This window comes from Pagrus major, chromosome 12 (genome assembly GCF_040436345.1).
Source record: "Pagrus major chromosome 12, Pma_NU_1.0".
NCBI classification, from domain to species: Eukaryota; Metazoa; Chordata; class Actinopteri; order Spariformes; family Sparidae; genus Pagrus; species Pagrus major.
In genome coordinates this window covers 764,670-784,180 of record NC_133226.1, presented here as the reverse complement: position 1 = coordinate 784,180, position 19,511 = coordinate 764,670, and the positions used below count along the sequence as shown (strand labels likewise).

Here is a 19,511-nt window from a genome sequence, read left to right as displayed (position 1 = left end):
GCAGGTTGGCAATCAGCACCTGCTGATAAGCCCCGCTCTCCGGCGCCCATCTCTGCTTGTATGTCAGTTAAAATGAGTTTTCCATCCACTTTATAAGTAATAGGGCAGTTGTAAGACTTTGGTTTATTGTGTCACAGTTTATATTTGTTAAAGTTTACATCAGTGTTAAAGTGCAGTTAAAGTGTATTACTGTTAATACTCCATACCTTAGCTTTCCCATATCATTCATAGGCTACATATATATATAGCTATATATAAGTTTCACTGCACTTTACTTTAGTCTATATTAGTCTTATGTATAGCACACACCAAGCATCTGTTTTTTATTAAAATGTAACATCCAGTGGTCACATATACTTCTCTCTTCAGATGCACTTTTAAAATATTTCACCACCACCCCCAGTGACACAGCATCAGGTGCTCCTGTCCCCTCTACCTCAGCACACCAGAGTGACACAGCATCAGGACTAAAGGCTGCACCAATAGACCCTGCTGACTGGCCATCTCTTCTAACTGACAAAGTAAGAAAGGAGTTAGTTCACAGAGGACCATTTCAAATAAAAAACAGTTACACATATCCCAAAAACAAAGATGGGAGAAAGTGTCCACATGACTTTTTTACCAGAGTCTTAGTCAGTGGGGAAAAAATCAAAAGAAGCTGGCTGATGTACTCAAAAAAGAATGATAGCTTGCACTGCTTCTGCTGCAAAAGGTTTCCTCCCAAAGAATACAGACTGTTTTTATTTTGTATGTAAATAGAATATTCTTTAATATGTTTGTGCAATACCTTATTTATATTGTATTTTTAATGTATCACTTGTTTCTTTCTTCAGTTTTTATTTGGTATGATATTTTTGACTTAAAATAAATAAAATCTTGAATACATACATGTAGTTTCTGTGTGAGTGTATGAAAATTGATTGTGAAATTGACTGCGATGCAAGGCCAAGCCAAAATCTTGCCTAGGGCACCAAATTGGTCAGGGCCGGTACTGAGTGTAACATTAAGCCAGCCAGTCTTGTGGAGATAATAATAGTGACACTTTTATTATAAGGAAACAAACCAAAAACTAGAAAAGCAACATTAAAATATAGCACATTATTGCATTTAAACCTGGACCACACCACTTTCTTAATAAATTTGAAGCAACACTGTTCTGTCCTTGTTATGTCGGTGCTGATCAAGTGGCAACCGTCCGGTCTGACAAATGAAGCCAGGAACTACAATTCCTCGAATGGCCACTTGAGGCTGACTCCAAAAGCGAGACAATCCCCATAAGAGCCCATGTTAAAATGTCCAGCTTTACAGCAGAAATAAACATGTTTACAGCCTGGCACAAAAACAGGTTTGGTCTCTATAGCTAATTTAACCCTTAATGGAAAAGAAACGACACTGCAGGATAATAGAAAGAAACAGTGTCTGGTGAGTGTTAATTTCAGATCAAACACAAACACACACCCTCAGTGTCAGTTGTTGCTCGCCGTCTTATGGTTAATGTACAAGGTTGGAGGTACAAAGTAAATTTATTTGTCATTTTTTAAACCCTTGTTCAAAGGAAATAATGTTAAGGAGTCGTTGAGTCCTGCTACATCTATTTTATGGAGTTTTGAGTGTTGATGTTGAGGATGAGTTCAGGAGTCTCACTGTCTGGGAAATCCACCTCAGCTGCACTGATGGAGACGGGTTTGTGAATCAACAATCAGCTCCTTGGTTTTGCTGATGTTGAGCAGTAGATTGCTCTCTGTGCACCACTCTGCAAGATTGTTGATTTCCTCCTGATATGAACTCTCATCGTTGTTTATATTATGGCTGATGATGGTGGTGTTGTCCTCATACTTCACAATAGAGTTCTCCTGATGTCTGGGAGTGCAGTCATGGGTGTACAGTGTGAACAGGAGGGGGCTGAGCACACAGCCCTGGGGGGGCTCTGGTGTTCAGCACTAACGAAGAGACATCAATGTTTAATGACTGAGCACAATAGGTTAGACGAGAAATACTCTACCTTCTGCCTTAGTGAGAAGAACTCTGGATTTCCTGTCTTTAGTAATATGGTCCCCAAGATATGTAACACAAGTTTCTCACAGGAATATTGAAAACCGAAGTCATGATACATTTATTGACTGGTAATAATTCACATTTACTGAGATTGAGGGAGAGCCCAGAGGCCTTGGAGAATGACTGAATAGTGCTGACTGCCACTGATACTTGGGAAGCATCAGCAAGGCCATATCATCCGCCAGCTGACTGATTTGCAATACTAATACCTTGCAGGTATATGTATCAAAGAGCTGCAAGTTAAGAAGTTGTACGGCCAGAAGAAAGAGGTAAACAGATAAAGGACACCATTTTAGACTTTGCGATTTAAGGGAAAACTTGGAGAAGTGCCATTGCTTCATTTAATAGAGCTGTTTCCGTTAGCGTATAAAGTTTGGACTGACCTGCAAAAGAGATTACCAAAACCAATTTTGTTTAGAGCAGATATCATAAAATCATGTTCCAAAAAATCAGAAGCTTTAGAAAAGTAAAAAACAAACAAACAAAAAAACTATCATCTTGAACCAAATCTGAATAATCAAATAGATACGCCTAGTTCGCATAAGACCAGATTGAGATACAGCTATTTCACATAAGAGATACGCCTATTTCACATAAAACCAGATTGAGATACAGCTATTTCACTAAGAGATACGCCTATTTGACATAAGACCAGATTGACTTTCGTCAATGATAGTATCTAGTAAAGATTTCAGTCTACTAGGTAGTATTACTAGATACTAGAAGGGGGTAAAGAACCTTTTTTAAATACCTTCTGCAAATACTTCCTTTAGAAATGCTCACAGAAAATTGTTTATAAAACTCTGTGGTAAAGCCATCAGTTCCAGGTGTCCTTGACTGCTACTTTCACTTGAGCAATCACACTGGAGTTGTCACTGACCATCTTTTCCAGGGCGTCCGACCTGTTGTTTATTCGCTGAGAGAGCGAGGAGAGCTGGGAGAGAATGGCAGCAGTTGTCCCTTTTTGACCAAGGTGGTTCAGTTGCTGGTTCGGAGCCAGTGCCTACTCTGGTTCTTTGTGTTTCATCAGCCAAAGAACTAGCTCCGGGCCAAGAAAGCTGGTTCCAGAGTGGTAAGGGGAAGGGTTATTGTGACCAAGGACCAACTAAAACTGCTTTTGACCACCATAATTAAAAATCACAGCATGTTCTGACTTATCCATGGGAGAATACACGAAAGGTTGTAACTATTATTACTATTACTATTTAACTATAGGCAACAGTAGGCTGAGGACCAGTCATGTTTGGATGCAAATGTAGGCATTGCAAAGCCAGGAACAACACTTGTAAAGAGTTGATGTAGTCCACCATAGTTGTTCCCAGCAATGCTTGGAAATTGGAGAAGTATATCATCATGTGATCAGGGTCACAAGTTGAACAAACTTTGAACCAGCCCAGAACCAGCACTTGGTGAGGCTTTCATTTTTACTTGTTGGCGTTAACCAAAGATAGCCGGGTAGAAGTGGTGTCAAAATAGTTAAAGAAAGTCACTTCGTTCACACTTTACTTAAATGTAGGTAAAGTGATCACACGCACTTTGTGGTGCTCATCAAAATGTGTGCGATCAAAGCATAATCTTAGCTGGACCTTGCTTCATTCCTGAGCTTCATTCAGTCTCTCCTTTCATACTAGTGGGAAGAAAATGTCCAAAATACACATTTAAGTGTTCATCTTTGTCCAGAATTCTGTTTTGGACATTATTCAAATGAGTGCATATTTAATGAGATATACGTACTTAAAGAAAAAATATCATAAACTTGTAATACAAAAGTGGTTGATTCGGTTATTGATTCGGCTGTTTTTCAAAATCACTGTTCTCAAACTCTGAGCCAGAAATCTCCACTTTAGCAGCTCTTAAATACACTAAGCCTCCAAGCTTTATTCCAATCTACATTCTGAAGATTTTGACGGAGGGGTTTTTTCATATATCAGTCAGAGACGGATTTATATAAAATTTAGTTCATATAAACGTGACAACAATTCATATATTTTTTTTAATAGCTGTTGATAGTATTTTCTGATTTGTGGAGTGATAAAAAAGAGATCTCGTGTTTTTATTTTTTCTTCAGAATAATAGATGATATTTGATACAAAATGAGTTCCTCATCTCCAGCTAGTTTTGTAAAATCAGTTTTGCAGTATCATATGTGTAATAACCTGATAAATATCAGTTTTAAAAGGTGTGGTTATTGCAAGTTAATAAGATGTTTGAATAATATTCAGTTGTCATGGTTAAGTTCATGTTAATGAGGTAAACGTGGATTCAATAAGAAGTTAAAATGCATAAATAATTTACAGTTAAATATGTGCCTTTACAATACATTCATGGCGTGTTATAGAATAGAATAGAATAGAATAGAATAGATATACTTTATTGATCCCAAGCTGGGAAATTGAGGTGTAGCAGCAGCATTACACACAGAGACGAATGACAACACAGTGTAAAGAGAATATCCTATACATATTAACATAGCAGTATAAAAAATGTAAAAAAAATAGAACAACCTAGACATATTAACATAACAATATAAAGTGTAATATAAAAATGTATATATACAGAAAATATGTATAAAAATGTATAAATGAGCAGTGTTGGTGTATACACAAGCAGTATTAATGGTAGTGCAACATAAGTATAAGGTGCAGTGAACAGATGAGGTGCAGAACAGTGTAAAAACATAAAGTGCGTAGAGACTGTATGTTATGACCAGAGTTTCAGCTGTTATTATACAGTGTGATGGCATGTGGCAGGAAAGATTTCCTGTATCTGTCCCTTCGACAGCGGAGCTGAAGCAGCCTGTGTGAGAAGGTGCTCCGCTGTCTGTCTACTGTGTTATGGAGAGGGTGCTGATCATTGTCCATGATGGATAAGAGTTTCTTCAGCGTTCTCCTCTCCACCACTGTCTCAAAAGAGTCCAACCTGAGACCGAGTACAGAGCCAGCCTTCTTGATGATTTTATCAAGTCTGTTAGTGTCGCTGGCTCTGATGCTGCTGCCCCAACACACAGCAGCAAAGAAAATTGCTCCGGCAACAACAGACTGGTAGAAGATCTCCAACATCTTGCTGCACACGTTGAAGGATCTCAGCTTCCTCAGGAAATAGAGTCTGCTCATCCCCTTCTTGTACACAGCCTCGGTATTAGATTTCCAGTCCAGTCTGTTGTCAATCACCACTCCCAAGTACTTGTAGTCATCCACCTCTTCCACCACCTCCCCCTTTTATGTATGTAAAAAATCTAAAAAGTAATTATTGTAATGTTTGAGAAAGAATGACTTTGAAGAGTAACATTTCCGGTTCACCTGTCTGTGAAGAGGAAGAGAAGAAGGGAGTGCGCGCTGAAGAGCGAGAGAACAATGGCATAGAGAAAGAGTCGGGAGACAGACCCATGTGAGAATAGTCACAGACTGTTGTATTTATTGTGTTATTTTCCTTCACACTGGACTGTGAACTGTCCAGTTACCATGCAATCAAGCGAGTGAGTTTGGGACTGTTTGCTGCAGACAGCGTTAGCTGAGTTAGCTTAGCTGTTGCCATCGTGGAAGAGACGTGGCCTGCGTTTCTCCCCTGTGTGGATGTCGGAGCCAATGCGGAACTGTGGAGCTTCAGCCGACGTCGCGGGGTGTGCCAGTTGCTGAGGACGGACTTTCCATGCTGTTTGGTGAGGCTGTGAATCCTGCTGCTCATCGGGTTGTGCTGCTTCAGACGGAGAAACACGAGAGGGATTTTCTTGCGGTAGGAGCTGTTACCATTGCCCATACGGAGGTATTATTGTCTCGTTTCTTTATGAGCTCCAACTTTAAAGTGCGCCAACAATTCTAAATGCAAGCTTGCTCAAATAACAACCTAAAACAAAGAGTGCACTCAGGTTGAACAAACTCAGGTTGAACAAACTATTAAAATTACAAGGGTCTTATTATTTTATAATTTTATTATTTTTCATACAAGGGTTTTGCCTTTAATGTGCATTTATTTGTTCATACAAAAACCACAAAACAAGCTGAGATGTTGTGTGTTTGTGTGTTATTGCTTGGTGTTAAAGTTAATAAGGTAATTTCCATATTTGCGTTTACATTTTATTAAAGGAACTTGGGGCAGGATTTGTGAAAAAAATAAACATGCATTTTAAGTTTTTTAATGCTAATGGGTGATGAAGCGTTCAAAACCAAAAATAATGAGCCCACCCACGTATCTCTCCATTGCCTTGAACAGGCTGTGTGCTGCATAATGTACTGCAATTCGTGGTCCGAATTTCCCGCGCGGTCTTGCGGACGTGACGTTCGATGACGCTGAATGCGCGTCCTTGGATACGGGAAGAAGACAAGTGCAGTGGACCCAAACCAAACTAGTGTTTGGGTAGTAATGGATTCTGCCATGGCCAGCAAATGACCCACCACCACACAAAGTCCACTAAAATGTCATACTAAGAAGAAAATGAAGGTTTTATCAGCGGCATGTCGTGAGTCGAAACGAAATTACAACCAAAGCCGGGCTGGCACCTGAACACACATCAGATACGTGTTCAACAAATGGAGGCAACTTCAACTTGAATTGCGACTGAAAACAGATGCTGACATGGCTCATTTCCTAGCAACCAGGTAAGAAAACATTACAGGTCATGTTTAGAGCTTGATTTGAAAATCATCTGAGATCACTGAGGACTCGGAGTGACCTAACGTGCAAAGTAGCGTTAGCTGCAAACATGTAACTTGGTCCACCGCTGTGTAACACTGAATAGTTACAGACTGCGCATTTTCCACGGTCCTTTAGTCTGAAACCGAATAGTTAGAAATATGTCCCTTTATATATGGGACCTAAAGTCCAACCTGTTATCTGGGAGGTGACGTTAGCAGCTGGATGTAGCCACAGGCTAACGGTTTGTTTGTGTCTGTGTAGCAACATTAGCCGCTTACACGCAGCAATCCCATATCAGAGACGATATTTCTGTCCCCCAATATGCCGTCTTTGCTTTCGCCTGTGCCCTTGAGACTGCATCAACCATAACGGTAAATCGCCACGCTTGTGTGTCGCTACACACAGTGAGCCGGCTGCTTCATGTGTGTAGGGGATAAGGCATCAGCTGCACTGTTGTGAAGAGTTCATGCGCGCTCCCTCGCCGGCTTGGCTGATGGCTGCAGTTACCCTAACGGCCGCAACAGCCTTCGTGTCACTATTGAGTCTTATTTCTTGATCCTGCCCCGAGTTCCTTTAAGGTTTACAAAACCAAGAGAAATCCTGTCAACCTCTAAATCTATTTACTTGAGAGTGAGAGGCATATTAGTTACCCTAGACAGTTTATTTAAACTGAGTTGACCCTTTTACCATATGATAACCTATTTGAGTTTTGAGGGGATTAATGGTTTATTCATGGCCACATAAAGTGATTCCATATTTTACGAGGCGGTGGTAGAAGGGTTACATAAAAAAACAAAGGATAGTGGAAAGCCTAGGAGGTCCAGCTGCTGACATTGTGAGGTTGGAGTACAGAGCCCCACTGCAACTTCACATGACTACTTGCAAGCTTTGGAAACAGCTTTTGGAACCAGTGAGAGTCCTTCTGACCTTTTTGTCAAATTCAGACACATATCAAAACAAAAGTGAAAAACTATCTACCTACCTGTTGAGGCTAGATAAACTGCTACACTGTGTTTTCAGGAAAGGAGGTGTGGAACTGTCTAACATGAATCGACTACACATCGAGCAAGTTGTCAGAGGTGCATTGCAACAAGACATGATTGCACTCTGCATCCGTATGACACACAAGCTGCAAGATCCTCCTACTTTCAGTGAGTTGTTAAAAGAAGTGAGAGAAGAAGAGGATATGCTCCAAAGCAGAAATGATGTCAAGAGTGCAGTGATATCACAGTCTGTTACTCCTGTTTCCAAGCCTGCACCTGAAAACGAAGTAAATCCTGAAGTGGAACAGCTAAAAAAAGACATTAGTGTCATGAGAGCTGAAATGATCAATCTCAAAGCTGCTACAGTTGCATCACAGCCAGAGTCCACGACCTGAAATCCCTGCCAAGACAAAATTCAGAAAAAATGCAATTCCACAAAGAACTGGCAATCAAGAGGATAGACCTGGGATGTTTTGTTACAGACGTGGAGAGGATGGACACTTTAAAAGGGAATGTGAAGGTGAAGAAAATCTACAAAGAGTCAACAAGCGCCTCATCAGACTGACAAAGAAGTCGGGAAACTAACACGGGATCCAGTAGAGGAATGGCCTGGCGTCAAGATGGTTAAAACATGTTCCACCAAGTGCATCAATCCAGATGGAAAAGTGAATGACACTATACCTGAAGGCTTAGTGGGCCCTAGCTCTGTTGTATCAGTACAAATTGAAGGCATCTATTCTAAAGCCATACTCATTCTGGTTCTCAAGTAATTTTGCTGTACAGCTGTATCCTTCTACAACAGATATTTGACACATTGACACCTATCAGCACCTTGCAGATATGGGGTCTCAGCCCTTCTGATTACCCTTACGATGGCTATCTGTCACTTAAGCTGGAGTTTTTGGAAGCTGACGTAGGAGTTACCGAGACTATTGAAGCTCTTGTGTTGGTATGTCCCAATCCAGTTGTGATAGGTGAAGCTTCCATACTTGTTGGCACAAACACACCAACTGTGAGACGAATGCTTAAATGCTGTAAGGACAATGGAGGGGAAAACTTTGTGAGCACATTGCACATTAATCCAGTCTTCAAAAAAGCTTTTGATTAACTTTCAGGGCCTCCACCTAACATTGACAACCACAAGAGAGGAACTGTGTGGTTCACCCAAACTAAACCTGTCACCCTGCGGCCGGGAGGAGCTGCCAGAGTGACTGGTGTGCCAAAATTTCAGGGAGTGACAAGCACTCAGGCCATTCTCGTCGACTCACCTGATGAACCTGCAGATGAACCAAGGTTTCCAGAAGAGCTCCTGGTAAGACCCGAGTTGCAGGCATCTGCGGTTGTAATGTCCAAGAGAATCACTGTGTTGGTCAGAAATGTGTCTGCACAAGAAATCACCTTGACCAGAGGAATGCCGATTGCTTACCTGTTTCCTGTCAATGTGGTGGCATCACCCCCTGAAAAGAAAGAGTCCAACGTTGAGTCACCTGTAAAGTTGAACTCTTCCTCTTTTAACTTGGAGGCTCACCAGTCCCTGAGGAATGGAAGAAAAGATTGGTGGAAAAAATGAGGGACGCAGTGAGGTTTTCTCTACCCATGAGTTTGATGTAGGATGCAGTGAAAGCACTCAGCACACTATCAAAACCACTGATGACAAACCTTTACGAGAGCGGTCTCGGACGGTCCTGCAGAAGTGGAGGCATTGAGACAGCATCTTTTGCAACTGAAAAATGCTGGGATCATCACTGATCCCAGCATCACAGAGTCCTCATGCCTTACCCATAGTGGTGGTGAGAAAGAAGAACGGGAACATAAGGATGTGTGTGGACTTCAGGACTCTAAACCGCCGCACTGTGCCTGACCAATATACAGTACCAAGAATTGAAGATGCTTTGGCCTGTCTCAGCGGAAGCAAATGGTTTAGTGTGCTAGACCTCCACAGTGGATATTATCAAGTGCCTATGAATGAAACTGACCAGAAGAGGACAGCTTTCATCTGCCCGGCTGGGTTTTACCAATTTGAAAGGATGCCGCAAGGAGTGACCGGAGCTCCAGCAACTTGTCAGCAAATAATGGAACAAACTGTCAGAGATATGAACTTGCTGGAAGTTTTGGTCTATCTCGATGATGTCATCATGTTTGGTGCGACGCTTGAAGAGCACGAGACCAGGTTTGATAAAAGTGCTTGATCGCCTGAAAGACGAAGGTCTCAAGCTTTCATTGGATAAATGCCAGTTTTGTCAACCATCAGTGACTTATATGGGACACATCACATCCCAAGATGGAGTGGCTACAGATCCAAAAGAGAATGTAGCTGTAACCACATGGCCCAGACCAAGCACCGTGACTGCTCTGCAGTCATTTCTTGGGTTCTGTGGATACTACAGGTGCTTTGTGAAGGATTACTCCAAAGTAGCCCATCCTTTAAACCAGCTGTTGTCCGGCTACCCACCAGCCACTAAAAAGTCAAAGATGAAGCAGGGTATCACCTACCTAAATCCATCAGAGCCTTTCGGTTCTAGGTGGGATGAGAAATGTGAAACAGCCTTTGAGGAGCGTAAATTTTCATAGTTATGCTGATGACACACAGCTCTATATCACCGTGTCTCCTGAAGACACGAGGCCAGTTGACATTCTTCTTAACTGCATTTTAGATATAAAATCATGGATGGCAGAGAATTTCCTGCAGCTCAACCGGGACAAAACAGAAGTTTTAATTATTGGTCCTGAAGCCAAGAGAGAGAAACTTTTACCAAAACTACAAGACTTTAAACCTTCACAATGTGTCAAGAACCTGGGCGTAATTTTTGATTCTGAGCTTGATTTTATTCCTCATATTAAAAATATTACAAAAATAGGGTTTTATCATCTCAAGAACATAGCCAGAATCCGCCCGTTTCTCTCTCAGTCAAACACAGAGGTGCTGATGCATGCTTTTATCTCATGTCGCATAGATTACTGCAACGCCCTGCTTTCTGGTCTTCCCATAAAGAGCACCTCCAAACTCCAGCTACATCAAAATTCAGCCGCACGTGTGCTGACAAGGACCAGAAGGCAGGAGCACATTACACTTGTTTTAAAATCGCTGCATTGGCTCCCCGTGCGTTTCAGGATCGATTTTAAGGTTCTTTTGTTAGTTTTTAAGTGTCTTAACGGTCTTGGGCCTTCTTATCTATCTGATTTGTTTTTACATTACCAACCCTCGCTGACCCTGAGGTCCTCCGGCTCCAACTTTTTAGTCATCCCAAGTGTTCGGACAAAAACCCACGGTGAGGCATCCTTTTATTACTACGGCCCACGTCTGTGGAATGGCCTGCCGGAGAGCCTCAGGGCCGCAGAGACTGTTGATGTTTTTAAAAGCAGGCTCAAGACACACCTTTTTAACTTGGCTTTTAATTGATTTCTTCTTATCCTTCTTCTAAACTCCTTTTTATTAGTCATTTCTGGCATTTTACTCAGATCTTAGGTTGTTTTATTTATTTATTTATTTATTTATTTATTTTTTAAGGACCTTTTAGAATACAGCTTTAAGAATGGTATTCTTAGCTTTTTTCTTTTAGTCTCTTTCTTATTATTCCTAACTACTTTTAACTTATTTTAATGTTGATTTTATCCTGTTTTCTTTTTATCTTCTAGCTCCAGTGTTTTCCTCACGGGGGGCCCTCCACGTTGGGAGTAGTTTGATCCGCCTTTGGGGGTGCTGCCCTGGGGGCTGTCCTGGCCTGGAGGGATGGGGTGGCACTGCACCACGGCCATCTCCACAGCCGTAGTGTGGGCTCCTCTGTCTGTCCTGGTTGGGCGGTTCCTGTGGCCCCCTTGTAGCCACATATCTACATGACTTCCCGGCGTGGATGGCTCCCCAACGATGCTTTCCTCACCTGGATCCTCAGTGCCCAGCCATACCATATCTTAATGAGTGTATGTTTGCGGCTGTGTGTGCACGCCTAAGTGAGTGAGTAGGTGCGTGTCTTGTGCGTATGTGTGTGCTGGCGTGTGTGTGTGTTTGCGTTTGTGTATGTGTGTGTGTGTGTGTGTGTGTGGGGGGGGGGGTGGGGGGGGTCGGGTCGGGTTGGGTCTTTTAACCTGTAAAGCACTTTGTGTTGCATTTCATATGTATGAAAGGTGCTATATTAATAAATAAAGTTTAAGTTTAAGTGATCAAGGGAGAGACTTTGAGTCACCTTATCTATGAGGTATTGAGTACACTTGGAGTTGAGAAATCAAGAACAATGCCGTATCATCCTCAAGGGGACCCCCAGCCTGAAAGGTTTAACAGGACATTGTTTAACATTCTAGGGACCCTGGAGCCAAACAGGAAGAAAAGGTGGAGTCAGCACATTGGACACCTCGTCCACGCCTATAATTGTAATCCAAATGAAGCCACTGGATTTTCGGCGTACTTCCTTATGTTCAGGCGTGAAGCCAGATTGCCTGTGCATCTATGTTTTGGAATGTCTAGTGATGACACAAAACAGAAAACTTACCTCAAGTACATAACTGACATGAGGGAGGAGTTGAAAGCTGCATATAAACTAGCAAAGTCCACTGCTACTAAACAAAATGATGGCAATAAGCAGAGCTATGACAAGAAAATCAGTTTCATACAGCTACTGTCTGGAGACAGAGTCTTGTTAAGGAACCTGGGAATACCAGGGAAGCATAAGTTGAAAGATCGCTGGGCTTCAAACCCTTATGTCGTGGAAAGTCAGATGCCAAACTTTCCAGTGTTTTGATTGAGACCAGAGGATGGAAATGGACCCATTAAAGTCCATCGAAATCACCTCCTGCCTATTGGACAAAAAGTACAGACAGATCCAGTTCCCCATACAGACCCTACACCTAGTTGGAGAGTCCTTCGACGGAGAAGAAAGAAACCACGCACAGACAAGTCAGAAAAGGGCGAGACATCACAAGAAACCCCAGATAAGGAATCTGGAAGTGGAGAGGTCAGACCTGATGATTCAGCTGAAAAAGAGTTTACAAACTCTGAGGATGAGGAACGTGGACTGTGGTATGATCTATCTGTCAAACCTCTCAGTAATAGAGTGGATGATGAAATGTCAGAACCATGCAGTCTGGATCTGGATATTGTTTTGAGTGAACCAGCTGGACATACAGAGGCAGTTGAGCCAGAAGTGTGACAGGAAAGTGTGGAGAAACTGGAAAATGACAAAGGAGGAAAGAACCAGAGTCTATTGAGACAACAGAAGAACCTGAGTTACAAGAGCTGAGTGAGATACACAAAAGACACAAATAGACGACACACAGAATGCAGAGACTCCCTTGCTACAGGAGATGCAGAGACTGACACTGACACCAGTGCCGGATTGGGAATACGGGCAAACCGGGCATTGTCCCGGTGGCCTGCGAGGCTTTCTGGCCTACTGGCCTGCGTTATTTTTATTTATTTTACGACGTGAAATATAATAACAATTTAACATACCGTTGTAGGCGAATGACGGTATATAAGCCCTCCTATTGGTGCATAAACTGGTAGCTCGGCCCATTGTTCATGACTGATGTAGCTGCTGGACCAATGAGCTGAGGGCAGGGTCTGCCCGGCAGGTCCCCTCCCTCTCGGGCTACAAGGTGCCTGTAAAAACAGCTAAGACCGAGCGTGATAAAAAGTAGTTTATAGTAGCTTATCTGACCATGGATGGCAAAAAGAGAAAGGGTGGCGCTGAAAGAGCTAGGGACCAAAAGAGAATGGCCCTCCAGGTGGATGCTGCAAAATGTAGAAAAATATTCGATATGTTTGCATCTTCTGGACGCGGAGATTCAACATCTGCGGCAGCTTCAAGTGGCGGAGAAGGTCAACAGGTGGACCCGGGGAGCACTACGGCCATGATCACTGTGAGTATAATTGATAAACTGCAACCTAACTGGTGCATAAATCAGATATCTGTGTAAGACAGAGATGGACATCTGTCACACCTGTCTCTGTCATCACTCAGATATGTATTATAATTGGATATTAATTTCATTGGTGCTAACTCTGCCAGTCATGTAACCTAGCCATTAAGCAATGCAACCTGGGCAAATGGTGTGCATGCTAGCTAGCAGGCAGGTTGTTTCATCATGGCTAGTTGGACTGGCAGTTTGATGGATTTATTTCGCCTCTGACCTGAAATTAAGTTCTCTCGCACATCTGTCATTAAGAGGGGGTGAAGTGTCGTCTACCGGGGTCACTCATACATCTGTCATTAAGATGGCAGAGGTGGGGGTGTTGGAATATTTGTACTTATGGGTTTGAAGTACTGTGTACTCATATCATTACTACTGTCTATAGTGAACATACCTACCATAGTACTATACTTTATATAATGAATTGAATCATAACAAGTAATGACATGTATGGTATACAGTGTTAATATAGTACACATTATTATATAAATTTAATTTATGCTTACATTTAAGTAACCAGGCTGAATGAAAGGACTTATGTCTAAAAGTAATGTGACCTACTGCCAATAGATGACATCGCCATGTATTGGCGTTTTTGTGTATTGCAGTATCAAATTTCCACCTTTTGTATCGAGCCATTTCTTGTTTTATGATGAATTGGATTGCAATTATATATCATTTCTGGTATACAGTATTTATATATAACCAATGTTATTATATAATTTCTATTTATTCTTAGATGTAAGTATCGAAGCTGAATGAAATTACCCACCCCGAATAAATGAATGAAATAAATAAATAAATACCCCCCCCCCCCAAAAAAAACAAAAAACAGGTGGTGGCCTGGCCTAAGTAAAAAATGCCCGGCCTAAAAAAATGGCCCAGTCCAGCCCTGACTGACACTAAGACTAGACGACTTCAGAGAATAAAGAGGGCTCCTTGAATGTTAACATATGACACCCCGGGGCATCAAAGTGTTATATCAACCCCCACAGTGAGATATGTTTCTTGTTTTTACAAGATGATAGGTGTCCCTGTTATAACCTAAATATGTGTCTTTAGTGAACACTAACCCACCAAGTTGTGCCCTGTTTGTTTATATTTTCGACAGTAAAAAGTCATGAGGGCATGCCTTAGATTGGTGGGGGAGAGTGTAATAACCTGATAAATATCAGTTATATTTCTTTTTAAAAGGTGTGGTTATTTCAAATTAATAAGATGTTTGAATAATATTCAGTTGTCATGGTTAAGTTCATGTTAATGAGGTAAACGTGGATTCAATAAGAAGTTAAAATGCATAAATAATTTAGTTAAATATGCGCCTTTACAATATATTCATGGTGTGTTATGTATGTTAAACATTACAATAATTACTTTTTAGGTTTTTGAGAAAGAATGACTTTGAAGATTAACATTTCCGGTTCACCTGTCTGTGAAGAGGAAGAGAAGAAGGGAGTGCGCGCTGAAGAGCGAGAGAACAATGGCATAGAGAAAGAGTCGGGAGACAGACCCATGTGAGAATAGTTAGACTGTTGTATTTATTGTGTTATTTTCCTTCACGCTGGACTGTGAACTGTTCGCCAGTTACCATGTAATCAAGCGAGTGAGTTTGCTGCAGACAGCGTGTGTTTTTCTCGCTACAACGTGAGCTAGCTGAGTTAGCTTAGCTGTCGCCATCATGGAAGAGACGTGGCCTGCGTTTCTCCCGTGTGGATGTCGGAGCCAACGCGGACCTGTTGAGCTTCAGCTGACGTCGCGGGGTGTGCCAGTTGCTGAGGACGGACTTTTCATGTTGTTTGGTGAGGCTGTGAATCCTGCTGCTCATTGGGTTGTGCTGCTTCAGACGGAGAAACACGAGAGGGATTTTCCTGCGGTAGGAGCTGTTACCATTGCCTATACGGAGGTATTATCGTCTCGTTTCTTTATGAGCTCCAACTTTAAAGTACGCCAACAATTCTAAATGCAAGCTTGCTCAAATAACAACCTAAAACAAAGAGTGCACTCAGGTTGAACAAACTACTAAAATTACAAGGGTCTTATTATTTTATCATTTTATTATTTTTCATACAAGGGTTTTGCCTTTAATGTGCATTTAAATATTTGTTCATACAAAAACCACAAAACAAGCTGAGATGTTGTGTGTTTGTGTGTTATTGCTTGGTGTTAAAGTTAATAAGGTAATTTCCATATTTGTGTTTACATTTTATTAAGGTTTACAAAACCAAGAGAAATCCTGTCAGCCTCTAAATCTATTTACTTGAGAGTGAGAGTCATATTAGTTACCCTAGACAGTTTATTTACACTGAGATGTCCCTTTTACCATATGATATTTATTTATTATTATTATTGTTATTCATTGCCACATAAAGTGGTTCCATGTTTTACGAGCTGGTGGTAGAAGGGTTACATATGCTGAATCCCACAACATCCCTGTTCCTACACATGTTGGCTATCACTCTTGAAACATTGCCACAGCTAGTGTTGGATTCTAAACCTACCACTTTTCTGGAGAAAAACAAGTGATCTCAAATGTAGTGCTATTAGTGGTGGGTCGCAAAGTATTTTATTGAAGGAAAGTTTAATACATAAAGAGAAGTCCCTCAGAGTATGCTCCTTCCCATCCAGAACACTTTAAGATAAACCATGTAACTATTTGTATCTACCCACCACTTAAAGATCCCTATCCATCTCACATTCCTTTGAACTGCTGCATGATGGACAGAAGATGTTCACTGCGTTTCTGGATGCTGCTTTGCTCCTCCTTCAGCCTCTCCTGTTCCTGCAACACCTCCTCCTAAGGAGAGACCCATCAGACAGACAGATAGATAGACACCTATGTGTGTGGCAGTACAGCAACCAGACAAAGTTATTACAGCAAGAAATGGGGGGTGGGGGGACTTGTGTGTGTGAGTGTGTTGACTGACTCTGAGTCTGCAGAGTTCCCTCCTCTCACGGTCATTCTCCTCAGCTCTTGTTCGGAGCCATGCCTGATTTTGAGAGCGATGTTTGTCCAGCATCTCTTGCAGCTCCTGATGTACACAAATCAGATTAATTTGTCAATACTATAAAACATAAAAATGATGTCCAGATGTTATGGACTTGTGATCATTAGCGTATTAACATGATACATTTTTTAGATTGATTCAGTTACATTAGATTAGATCCAATTATATTACATCAGATTAGAAAGATTAGATTATTTAACTGATTAGTTGAGATTAGAATAGATCAAATAAGATTAGACTGATCATTAGATAGATCAGAATCCAATTTGGTTTATTGCAATTTTTTGGTGCTTGATAGTAAACATAGTAAGAGAAGGGTTAGGGTTAGGGAATTAATGGCTTCAATTAGTCTTAAAGTTAGATTAGATGAAGATCAAATCTGAATAGAGGGGATTTGATTAAATTAGATTAAACTAGATAGACAGAATGGATGAAACTGAAAATATTAGATTGAAGTGAGGCGGTGATGAACCTGTTGCTGTTGTTGTCTGTGGACTTCATTAGCTTCTTTCTCTCTTTGCACAGCAGCAGCAGTTTTAGACAACTCTGACTTCTCTCTGGAAAAAAGAAATGTAGCAGTGAGAAAATCAATATAAGTTGGTAGTTATGCAGATATATGTAAAGAGTTCATCAAATAATCAGTCAACCAGATGATCTCTTAAAATTGAGCCTGACTATCAGTTTTTCACTGAAGTTCGATTTACAAATGGTGAATATGTTCATGTGAGACATTCTTATTACTTGCGTTGATATTAATGCTCTGAAATATATGAAACATACTAAACAAAGGTAAGCAAACTTGATACATGTACCGATCCAGTTTCTGGAACTCCTGATCTAACAGAGTGAAGGCTGTTTGGATCATTTTCATGGCCTGATCTTGAACTGCACTGAAGTCTCTGTGAACAAACACCTGCAGGATGGAAATTAAGCAGCCTGAGTTATTATTAGTATGAACAGACATCATGCTTCAACAAGTATATAAACTACCTGAACAACTACTGCCACATCTACTTTTGCTACTGTACAACTACTACTCCCAAATCTGCTTCTACTGTCATCTACTGCTGCTACTACTGCCACACCCACTGTGACTAATGTTGCTATTCCTACTACTCCTGCTACTGCTCCACCTACTTCTGAAGCAACATGTAACACTTCTTCTACTGACAGTACTACTGCTATGCTACTGCCAAAACTACAGCTATTAGCCTGTTGCTGCTATCACTGCACTACAACCGTGACTGCTACTTCTGGCAAACCTGCTCCTCCCCCTAGAACTTCTACTCCTCCTCATGCACAGCCTTTTTGGGACACATGTGAATGAAATCACCTGTCTACCTTTATAAAATAGTTGATATCAAAACTATATATAGAGGATGTGCTTTCGAAACAAAATCTTAATGATTCATATCTTTTTGAAGTTTCTCCATATCTTTAAAGATATATTGCCAGCTATATTATAAATACCAACTGTGATATATCCATCTTGTGTCCATCACCTGTGCATTAGTTGCTGTGTTCCTGGACTGATTGGATGGGGCATCACTCAACTCATAGCGGACGTTGGGAACTTTTGTGGGTGTGAAGCTAAATATTCAAAACCAGAATGAAACCAAAGTGTTAAAACTGAGAGATGAAACTCAGCAGAACATATCATGAGGCTCAAACTGAACACACACACACACACACACACACACACACACACACACACACACACACACACACACACACACACACACACACACAGCAACGAAACAGAAACACAGGTGTGTTGAGCAACTGCTGACCTGTGGCTGACTCCCTGCAGACCAAACTCTGACAGGATCTCTTTCATCACTGTGGAGAAAAAGTCCTGTCCTTATCTTCCCACTACTACTTTTGTCATTTTCATGTGTACACTGAGTGCTACTCCCTGACAGGTTCCCCATGAGTCTGTCTGAAAATAAGCTATCCATATTTTTATTCTTGTAAAATAAAATTTATTGGCCAGATTATAATAACATATCATATCTGAGTCATTTCCTGACAATGTTTTATCATTTTTGACAAATAACTTTTAGAGAGTGGACGGAAAGTTTAGCAGTGAAGTTGTCTTGTTGACCATTAATGAACTCTGCACCTTCTTAATGCCCAAGAAGACCTCCTTTCTGTTATGATTCAGTGTCTTTTTGTTGTGTTTTAGTTTGAAATCAGGCCCTGGTGTGTCTCTTCTTCCTTTTCAATTTCTCCTGTGTGTTCTTCCCTCTGTGTTTTTCCCTTCATTACCTCACCTGTCCTCTTCCCTCCTCAATCTCCTCACCTGTTCCTCGTCTTTTCATTAGTGTGTCTGTGTATATAGTCTTTGTCCTCCCTCTTGTCTTTGTCAGTTCGTTCTGTCATCCGTCAGCCTCTGTCTGTGATGTCCCCTGTTACTCTGTCAGTTCCTTGTGCCTCCCATTTGGTATGTTTTTGGCTTCCTACTTCTCGTTTTGATTTATGACTGAACGCCTCTAAGTCAGAATCCCGCCTAGACGTAACGATACCATAGCGCCGCGGATCTTCGGTTGGCCACGGATAACCGGCTCCGGCCGGTGAGTAGAGCCGCTCGTGACGGGGCTGGGGTGCGGCCGGATGATGGTCGCCCCTCTCCTATCTCGCATCGCATGTTTGTGGAGAACCTGGTGCTAAATCACTTGCAGACGACCTGATTCTGGGTCAGGGTTTCGTACGTAGCAGAGCAGCTCCTTCGCTGCGATCTATTGAAAGTCAGCCCTTGATCCAAGCTTTTGTCGGCCGCGGGCGCGGGCCCCACCGACACCCCCCTGTCGGTCTGCGGACTACCAGGGGCACGGAGCGGAAAAGCTCCTCAAGATACGGCCGAGTCCGCAACCGGAGTACCAGGGGCGCGAAGGTTGAAACGGACTACCAGGGGCACGAAGCGAAAAACCTC

At 41.7% G+C, this 19,511-nt stretch overlaps 1 protein-coding gene across 1 annotated transcript in view; it reads right to left on the bottom strand.

Moving 5' to 3' along the window:
- Positions 1-16,263: 16,263 nt before the first annotated feature.
- Positions 16,264-19,511, bottom strand: part of LOC141006187 (uncharacterized) — a 10,996-nt gene continuing 7,748 nt past the window's right edge. Inside the window, exons 8-14 of the mRNA XM_073478331.1 lie at positions 19,089-19,210; positions 18,370-18,418; positions 18,082-18,169; positions 17,392-17,492; positions 17,052-17,136; positions 16,499-16,603; positions 16,264-16,368 (exon numbers count right to left, since the gene is read on the bottom strand). Of these exons, the coding sequence (XP_073334432.1) occupies positions 16,264-16,368; positions 16,499-16,603; positions 17,052-17,136; positions 17,392-17,492; positions 18,082-18,169; positions 18,370-18,418; positions 19,089-19,210 (655 nt within the window). The remainder of the gene's footprint in view (positions 16,369-16,498; positions 16,604-17,051; positions 17,137-17,391; positions 17,493-18,081; positions 18,170-18,369; positions 18,419-19,088; positions 19,211-19,511) is intronic.